At 37.4% G+C, this 10374-nt stretch overlaps 1 protein-coding gene across 1 annotated transcript; it reads right to left on the reverse strand.

Moving 5' to 3' along the window:
• Positions 1–3470: 3470 nt before the first annotated feature.
• Positions 3471–5463, reverse strand: LOC115634070 (golgin subfamily A member 6-like protein 2). Its single transcript, XM_030531617.1, has 8 exons — positions 5434–5463; positions 4943–5069; positions 4813–4865; positions 4700–4756; positions 4518–4628; positions 4345–4452; positions 3853–4284; positions 3471–3781 (listed from the first exon to the last, which is right to left on the reverse strand). The coding sequence occupies exons 1-8, from the start codon at positions 5452–5454 to the stop codon at positions 3701–3703; spliced, it is 990 nt and encodes a 329-aa protein (XP_030387477.1). The 5' UTR covers positions 5455–5463; the 3' UTR covers positions 3471–3700.
• Positions 5464–10374: the final 4911 nt, after the last annotated feature.

Raw genomic sequence — 10374 nt, forward strand, 5'->3', positions numbered from 1 at the left:
TTTCCTGAACAAAACAAAAGAGGTAACACAAATTTACTTCATGTGTGTGTATGTGTATGTGTATATGTATGTGTATGTGTATGTAACACATACGTTTGGTGGTATGGTTACATGGACTGGAAGATAAGCATGGAAATCAATTTTGAAAATGCACACAGCTCGCTACCTTTTGTCTGTCCAAATAGTTGGACAAAGGTGTTAGATTCTATGTGGCCTTGGGATTAGTTTTGTGCATGTCATACACATAATTATGCAGTTATTATGTGTGTGGCTTTATTCCTTAAATCAATAAAACAGAAGCATGGGCCATGAACTAATTGGCAGCTGATTGTTATACATATGTAGCTATTTTTGTATGATGGAAAAACAAAGGCTTATGGAGCCAGAAGGCGGATCTCTTCAGAAATTAAATAACATTTACAATCTCCTTTAATTAAAGGGGATACAAATTAATTTGTTTCTAACAACTATTGAAGACCCGTGCAGCGTTCAGTGATAAAGATATTGATAATGTAGCGATGGTTGATAGTACCCATGATAAATGACTAATGGCTTTGTTTGTATCAAGAGCTTATGCTTTGCCCAAGGAGCTCCCCACGGTAAACAGAACTTTATGAAAAAAAGCTATTTCTACAACTGTTTTTCATAGTTATATGATAATCGGAATGATAAAATTCAAGTTATAGATCACAGTAACACTATCGCTATCGTTCATCGTTCAAAAATGGCTAAAAATTGGTAAAAAATCAACACTTAAAAGTCATTATTAAGAAGTCAAATAAAGACGACGACTTCTTGTATATTAACGTGACTGGTGATGAAATGTAGTTTTTTAATTTCAATACGATGCTGAAACGAAGCGTCAAAATGCTAAAAGGAACATCTAAAATAAGCCAAAAACTGAAAAAGTCAAAAGCTAAGACAATTCAACCTTGTTTTGGTTTTACAATACAAAGAGAGCTATTTATCGAAATTATTAGGAATTTATGACTAATTTTTTGACAATAAAACGCACTTTATTTGCCTGACATGAATCCGTATGATGTTTATCTTATCGGAAATTTACATTTACCCACGAAAGGAAAGTGCTATATAAATGTGGAAGGCTTATACCACCATTTTGAGGAGCCAGTCGGCCAACACATTCCTTTGGAATGCTTCTTGATCGTGCAAAACGCTGTATTCAATCGGAAGGTGATTATTTGAAATTAAATAAAAAACAAAATTTCAATTCTGTTTTCCTTTTTTTAAAAAGTCCTGTGAGTTTGTTGAAAACTATCTGGAAAGTTCTGGTTAGTTATTGTATCTATTTTACATTTGAGATCGATTCATACTTAATTGAATGGAGGCTTAATTAGAAGTATTGCTGAATAATATAAATACAAAATGCTCTGTATGTAAGTGTAATCATATTAATTAATGAGTATTCATCATAATTTATTTGGGATCCGAAAAAAAACTTGAAAAACTTGGGAATGGGAACAAGCCCCAACCACCCTTAAAAGTTCCCACATAAATCAGAAATGCATAAGTTATGGTGAAAGGTGTGGCTGTATAAATATTTTTAAAATATGTTATTAACAAAAACACTCATGCTTCTTAGCAACATACATATTTTAACAACAACAACAACAAGTAACTAAATAAATGAAACATATGTATTCGACAAGCAAGCAGCCTTGTCACATTTTTCTGCAGACCGTTTATTACAGTCGCATTGCAACAATGTCTATCTCCAGCTGGGGATCAGTTAACAATTGGCAACCATCTCGTTGCTTAATTGCACATAAAAAGCTGAGCTGCAGCCTTTGGGCCAACATTACAAGCGAAGACGCCCGCCCATTTAAATGAAACATGCCTTGACTATTTGCCAAAACTCGGCAACACCATTAACAAAACTGTTATTAGGGTATATTGTGTGTACTGGAAACAGCCGACAAAGCAACAGTTGCTGAAACAGAAACAGCAACAGCAACAGCGACAACAACTTGCCTCAAATGTTTGCTTGAACTCGAACTTTTAATATGGTCGTTGTCTTTTTGGTATTTTTGGCGCATTTCGCCGGCAACCGGCAGTTACCTAATCAGCGCAATGTCTAGAGGCAACTGCAACGGCTGCTGCCGCTGTTGCTGCTTCCTCAGCTCGTAGCCTTATTTGGGGCCATATGCTTAGCGCCCGAGAGCGATCGAGCCGGCGTCGACGTTGCAGTCGGCTTCATTTTTGGCACACAAACACAGTCGCGCGTCAATTAAAGCGGCATGTTGCAACTGCCGCCGACCGACTGACTTGGTCTGTTGCCTCCCACTCCGCCCACTCCTCTTGGCCCACGGTTCACATTCAACTTCAACTTGGCATATGCAATGTGTAAACAACAGGAAGTTAATGTGCAGTTGCTGTTGCTGTTGCGGCTTATCTGCATTGCTGCTGTTGGAGTCGCGGTTGCTGGGATTTGAGATGCTTCCTTGAGATTTATTTGGCATCTGGCATCGGATGCTAAATGTTGCCGACGTAACTGCTTTGCCTTCATTAGGTTCGCGGAACGTGTGCAGCAAGTTCAGCTGCATTTTGCTGTTGCCTCGCCTCAAGCCCATGACGATGTCGAAGTCGATGCCGATGCCGATGCCGATGTCGGATTACAATGGAGGAAGAAAAACTTTGCCAATTTGAAATTGAATTGAAGAGCGTCGTTGTCGCTGGGCCTGTTTTTGTGGCCAGCCTGTTGCTTCTTCTTTTATTGCGGCACTTATCTAACTTCCGCATGTCATGACGCTTGATATTTTATGAGTTGCATCTTCGTGGTAATAGACTGGCTTTTTCGGCACACCGTTGCGCAAGAGATGTGGCCAATGAAAGTAAAAGGAGCAGGCGATATTATTCACCATCACACGATCCATTCGTACTCCAAAGGCCTAGTACAAGAAGCGGCCATAAACTACGTTAACAACGCATTTATGTGCAAATTTTTTCCAACGCGTAATTAAAAGTAATTGATTTATGTTTTTGTTTTTTTTTTTAATTTTATTTTGTTTACACATGAAATTTTGTACAATAGTATAGGTACATATTATTTTCACATATATGTATATACATGTATATATATATGGTATATTTTTGTGTATATTTACAAGAAGATTTTTTTTTTAATTTTATATAAAAAATTTCAACAATTTCAACAGTTTGGAGCGTTCAACAGGCCAATGGCAAGTCCAAAAGCTTAATAATTGGTAACATTGAAAATATGAAATTTTTTCTTTAAACTTAAAAACAAACGCGCGCATGACTAATTTGTACACTTGAGATAGTGAGAGTAAAGATACACGTAAAGATATATGGATATGGAGTGTGAAACTGGGGAAGGGAACGACAAAAGAGGCGGATGTGGGCGTACGAGTACGAGTATATGAAATAATTTTTTATACAAAATGCATTCGGAGTGTGGGTCGTTGTTCATTGATGATGCTCTTGGCTGATAGCGTTACAAAAAGTGCGCTCCGGCTTTTTATGACTTACAATTACACAAACAAATAAAAAAGTGTGATTTAATAAGCGCACTTGTAACTTGTCTATGTTTATATTCCTGTATGTGTGTGTGGATTTGGTGGCAGAGAAGACCGCCTTGGATGGGGGCAGTTATCAGATATCAGTGCTGTCGCATAGTTTGCGGTTGCTGGTTGCTAAAATAGAATTCCCCCAACGCTGCTTAGTCCCAGCCATGTCCATGGCTGACTGGCACCCAAACCTTCTCCCAAATTGGCTTCCACACCTTTTTCCACTCTTGCACCTATAGTGGGGATATTAGTTAGTCAAGGAATTATTACATATTATTTCAAATATGCAGTGAGTGCCGCTTACCTTAACCTCCTTCCACACAGGCACCTTCACCGACTGCCATTCATCCTTGAAGGCTTGCTTCTTTTCTGTGGCCCACACTTGCTTTTTCTCAGTGCGCCAGATTTGCACCTTCTCTTCAATCCATGTCTCACGTTTCTCCTTGATCCAAATTTGTTTCTTCACCGTCTTCCACACTTGCACCCATTCGTCCTTCCATTCGAGTTTCTTGTCCTTGACCCATTCTTGTTTCTTTTCGATTTTAAAGTCTTGCACTTTGTCGGTGCGCCATTCCTGTTTCTTTTCTGTGTGCCATTCTTGCTTCTTCTCAGTGCGCCAAATCTTCTTCCACACAGGCTTCCAAATCAGTTTTTTGCGCCACAGATCGTGACTGGTGTATTCCCAGCCCTCGTGATCTTTGCCGAGGAACTTTTCACCGGGAATACCCATTTTAACCTAACAAAAGTTATCCGTCAGCTATCTAGAATTATTGTGTTCCCATTGCCCTTTTCTCACCCATTGTGGCTCAAACATTTGCTTCCAGTCTGCAACTTGTACATCTTTCCAAACTGGAACTTGAACTTCTTTCCACACTGGCACCTGAACCTCCTTCCAGATAGGCACCTGTTGTTTAATAATTATTCATTAAACATATCCTGTAACCAATTGATTAGTGTGGCTCAGCTTACCTTAACTTCCTTCCAAATCGGCACTTGCACTTCGCGCCAAATTGGTTTTGTTACCTTCTTCCAGTCAGCTACCTTGACTTCCTTCCAGGCAGGCACCTCACGTTCCTCGATCTAATGTGCCAGATGAAGATTGTAAGTTAAGTTTTTATTTTACAAGCTAAATTGATGAATGACTATTTTACCTTTGGCTTCTTTACTATTTTCCAATCGGGAACTTGCTCCTCTTTCCACACGGGCACCTACAAAACTTGTTCAATTAAAATCTAGTGACTTTTATTTTCTGCAAACATTATACCTTAACTTCTTTCCAAATAGGCACCTGAATCTTCTTCCATTTAGTTTCCCAGGCTAAGAACAATGACGGATTTCAAAATATTAAAAATTTTAAAGGATTTGAAATGTCGGTTTCAATTAAAGTATTGTACCTTCTTTCTTGACTGTTTTCCAAACGGGAACCCATTCCTCCACCCACTTCAACTTTTTCTTCCAAACACCTTCGGGTGGATGTGCGTATGCTAAGCTAAGGACAAGCGCGCAGCTGGCGCCGAGCAGCTGCGTATAAGGAGGAACAATTTTTAATTCACATTATTATTATGTTTCATATTTGGTTTTTCACTTTTTCCACACATTAGGCATTTTTTGCCATTTTTCGATAAAAACTTCAAAAATAATTAAATATTTTATGGTTTTATGTTAAGTACACATTGAATAGTTCTTATATTAAATATTTATTCTGCATCATTTTTGATGAATATCATTGGATGTTATTTTTAGCTATTTGTCATTAATTTTTGAATTTTTCAATAATAGCAAATGTATTTGATTTGTCATTATATTTTTAACAGCACATTTCACATGACATTTTTAAATGCCTCGAAGGACATTTCATTAACATTTATTTCCACTCAACACTAACCAATAAACTGAGGGATCTCATGCTTGTAATCCCTTTACCACCAACAGCGCGATTAAAACAACAGAGCTTGAGGTTCCTCCGCTCTATGAACACTATTCGCATTTCCCTCAATGCACATCTATTTATATTTTGAATGAAACACAACTGTGGCGGCAAAGAAACGCAGCGCTGCGACGGCGCAGCAGCAGCAGCAGCTCCACCACCACTAACAACAACTATTTGGCTAAAAACTGTAACCGCCAACTGGTGGAGCTGCTAAATCAGCTCTTGTTGTTGTTGCTGCTGCTGCTGCGGTTGCTGTATGCCAGTTGTGCGTGTGTGTGTGTATGTGTGTGTGTGTGTGTGTTTGTATGGGGACACGGACACGGTCGAGGTGCAAAACTCTCAGCGCGAGCAAAACAAAAACGCGCTCAAAACGCTCACTTGTCGCCCATGTGCAAAATGCACGCAATGGCAAAGCCAGCGTAGACGTTGGCAGTGACGCCAGCAGCAGCAGCGACGTCGACAGCGGTAACGGTTGAAAGCGAAAACAACGGAGAGTGAGAGTTTCGGCGAGAGATCGCTGAGTGGTTTGCACCAAAAGTTGCGACTGCGTCTCCGTCTACGTCCGCGCTGACTGACGAATTGGATGATGATGACTACGCGGATTTTCCCAAGGTAAGGCAGCGAAGCCTAATCTTCAAGCGCAAACAAAAATTTCGTCTCTCGTTGGCCGCGTCGTGCGCACTTTGGCTTGAAGAAGTTTCGCATTGCCAGTGGTTTTCTTCCACTTGTCGGACACTTTAGCCAAGAGGTAGAATGTGCAAACGGAGCTTGCAATAATTAGGCAGTTGTTGCTGTTATTGTGTTAATGATTTCCTCGTTTACGCCGCTTATCTCCTGCAGTTCTGCGACAAGGTCAACTGCGGCCTGTGGGTGCCACGATCGCCATGGGCGTTTGGTTAAGTGCTGTAAGCACACGAGACCTTAACTTTATGGATTTTGTGGCTTTCGAGTGCCGAAATCCTTAAGTATGTGCGCGACTAATTACCAAAACCACAGCCTAATGGTACGACTATGTAAGCCATGTTGGGCAACAATTTGTATATATACTATATGTACTTATATACCTGCATACTATATATTATAGTACATAAAAGTTTACATGTTTGCCAACTTGATTAAAATAGCAAATGTCTAAGAATGCTTGCACACACTTGAGCTGTTCTGATTAATAATTCATATTTACTATTAATTGATTATTGTGATATATCTACTATATATGCCGTTTTAGGGTTGCAAATACAAGTATGTGTTTAGCTTATATGTACTATAAATAGTTTTTAGCAACAAAACATACACGTCCATATTTTTTCAATATTTTTTTAAAATATCTCTGTTACAGTAGCCGACTCGAGGGATCATTTTTGCTTATTATCTGTGACTTTATAAGAGTATTGCATTAATTATTCCTTGTTAATAAATTCATATAACAGGAAAGTTACATTGGCCCGTTCAGTAAAGAGAAACTTTGTTCACTCCTATGAAACTTTAGAATGAACATAAAAGTTATCGTACTACTGCACCATATAAAATTGTGAGGCTATATATATTTTAATCATAGATAGAAACAAAGCGTACGCAACAAATAAAATCGACCACACCTTCATTATTGTGGTTGGATTGGTTCAAGTTTTTCTGTTGATTATATGTATAAATTATTATTTCAATCTAAATTTTAATTTCTGACCACCCCCCTCCCCCCAGTTGAAAAAAGCTGCGTACGACCTTGGATAGAAAGGTTGGACTATTATTATGGGCAGACAGGCATGTCTAGGTATATCGAAAAATAATATGATAATAATCTTTTTTAATTTGTTATGCGAAAAATTTATTATAAAACTCTTAAGCCAATGTGTGGGAAGATATCATTATAATTAAATTATTCGAATTTATGGTAGTTTACTTAGTTTTAAAAAATATTTAGTATTGCGTTTAAATTTTTTTTAATTACTTTGACAGCTCACACATTGTTCATTTAATTAATTAAAAAATAAGGCATTCAAATGTATGGCCAGCCAAACATTATATGGGAGGCAAAGATTTCTTCAAAAATGATTAAAATAAAATAAAATTACATTTGTTATAATATGAGCTATTGAAATAGGTGTATTGTTAAACAATTTTCTAATATCTAATGCGAAACAATGCGAACATTTTCTGAATATCTCCCCATAGAGCGAAACTGTGTACAAAGAAAACTTTTTTTTTTTTGGTTCCAGTCGATTGGCTTGTGCTTTACTTAAGCAATTTCTGGTATTCATGTAATATCTTTCTCAATAATACGAGCTGACCCACTCAACAACTGCAACAACTAAGAATAAATGTTTTTCAAAAAATTAAATCGCAAGAAATTGAACTTATCTGTTACCTTATCTGTTTAAGATTCCAAATGCAGCTTAATAAATTTCATTCCATTATTATCACACTAATGTACTGTTAATAAAATTAAAGATTTAGGTGGCCCGCATAAACCTTTGGCTACTGTTTACATTTGTAAACTTGTTTCGACCATTTATCCAAATTAGCGACGTGCATGCACTTTATATGACATCATTAGCTATGCACAGAGCTGCTGCTGAACTTGAGTGCAAACAATTAGCACAGTTGGGTAAAAAAATGTCATAAAAATTGCTACGCTTTGGTTTTGCCTTTGAAAACAGAATTCGCAGACCCACTCGCACGGAGTCGGAGCTCAACAAGTAAGTTAACAAAGTGCCATTTATGGAGGGACAACTTGCGAGTGACCTCCGCGGCAGGCAGCATTAAGACATAAAACTATGATGATGGCGCTGGCGGTGGCGAAGAGCTGCGCTTCGCTGGCTCTTGGCACGCCAGCAACCCCGAAACATATAAGCGGTATTAGTGCTTGGGTGTAGTTTGGTAGTAAATACCGTTTAAAATTTTTAGCACGCTAATAAGTTGCGTGTTTTATGAAGACGCACAAAACCCAAAAAGAGGCCATTAGAGTTTGATAAATGTGCCTGCACGCTTGCGGACAAAGACATAGAGCAGGCCATTGGCCAAGTCTGGCACTAGAGCGGGGTGCTGCTGGTAAGCTCTGGGGGCTTACATCAAGAACACCTTTCCTGCATGCTCATCAGCAATAAACTATATGTCCTTCTGCGTATAATCTAATTTATTGTTGGAAAGTATTAATACACAATTTGGATTTGCTCATCCATGGTCCTCTTTCGCGGTCCACGATAGAAGCACAGCCATTAACTGTGCCAGTAACTATTCAATGTAAATATAAATATATAATTATACATATAAATATAAATAGGGACGGTTTTGATACAAAAACTCTAGTCATGTCCTTCGCAAGCTCGATATTTCTAAAGCTCTGCAGATAAAAGTGATTAAAACTGGCAGACAAGCTGACGAAAATTGCTAATTGGTTAAGTCAAGTTAATTTTCTAATAACCTTTTGCTATAACAAGCTAACAGGCGAAAATAAATAAATCCCCAAATTTCTGTTTCTTTTTCAATATTGCTTATTTGTTTGGCTTAGTTCTTACTCTAGTATACTCTTGCTAAAATGCATCAAAACACTTCGGGCCTTTTGAATTTAAAAAGAATTTACAGCTGTATCTGGAATTTGTTTCAATTTAAGCAAAGGGAAAACCCAGGGGGCAGAAAAAAAAATAATTTGCCAAAAAAAATGTTGCAATCTAACATCGACCACACATTCTTTGGCGCACTATTTCGCCAAATAATAATAAATAAATAAATTTCTGATAAATTAAATTAAAATATTGTGGCCGCCCTTCTCTGCGATTCTCATACCAAGTACCTAAGCGCTGGCAAATCGAGAATTAAAGTGTGGAATTTCTAAAAAATTAAATAATAATATTGTGGAATTAAATTGTGAATTTTCTGAAAAATTCAATAAAAATATTGTGGCCGCCCTCCTCTGCGATTCTCATACCAAGTACCTAAGCGCTGGCAAATCGAGAATTAAAGTGTGGAATTTCTAAAAAATTAAATAATAATATTGTGGAATTAAATTGTGAATTTTCTGAAAAATTAAATAATAAATTTGTGGGTTTAAATTGTGAAATTTCTGAAAAATTAAATACAATTATTGTGGCCGCCCTCCTCTGCGATTCTCATACCAAGTACCTAAGCGCTGGCAAATCGAGAATGAAATTGTAGAATTTTTAAAGAAATTAAATAATAAATTTGTGGGTTTAAATCGTAAATTTTCTGAAAAATTAAATACAATTATTGTGGCCGCCCTCCTCTGCGATTCTCATACCAAGTACCTAAGCGCTGGCAAATCGAGAATGAAATTGTGGAATTTTTAAAGAAATTAAATAATAAATTTGTGGGTTTAAATTGTGAAATTTCTGCAAAATTAAATACAATTATTGTGGCCGCCCTCCTCTGCGATTCTCATACCAAGTACCTAAGCGCTGGCAAATCGATAATTAAATTGTGAAATTTCTGAAAAATTAAATACAATTATTGTGGCCGCCCTCCTCTGCGATTCTCATACCAAGTACCTAAGCGCTGGCAAATCGAGAATTAAATTGTGAAATTTCTGAAAAATTAAATAATAAATTTGTGGGTTTAAATTGTGAAATTTCGGGTAAATGAAATAAAATTATTGTGGCCGCCCTCCTCTGCGATTCTCATACCAAGTACCTAAGCGCTGGCAAATCGAAAATTAAGTTGTGAAATTAAATAATAAATTTGTGGAATTAAATTGGGAAATTTCTGGTTTTGTATATTTCCTATGATTTGGTAAAGCAAAGGGTCCATTAGGTTGGTGCGTACGTGTTGACAGAAAGTTAGCCTACATTATCAATGCCTCAAGGCGAATCGAGAATGCGTTCTTTTCCCCTACATATACTTGTAGTATATAGTGTGTACAAAAATGCCGCCAGCATGCGCGAG

This window comes from Scaptodrosophila lebanonensis, unplaced genomic scaffold, assembly GCF_003285725.1.
Source record: "Scaptodrosophila lebanonensis strain 11010-0011.00,11010-0021.00 unplaced genomic scaffold, SlebRS2 tig00000001-arrow-pilon, whole genome shotgun sequence".
Classification (NCBI taxonomy): domain Eukaryota; kingdom Metazoa; phylum Arthropoda; class Insecta; order Diptera; family Drosophilidae; genus Scaptodrosophila; species Scaptodrosophila lebanonensis.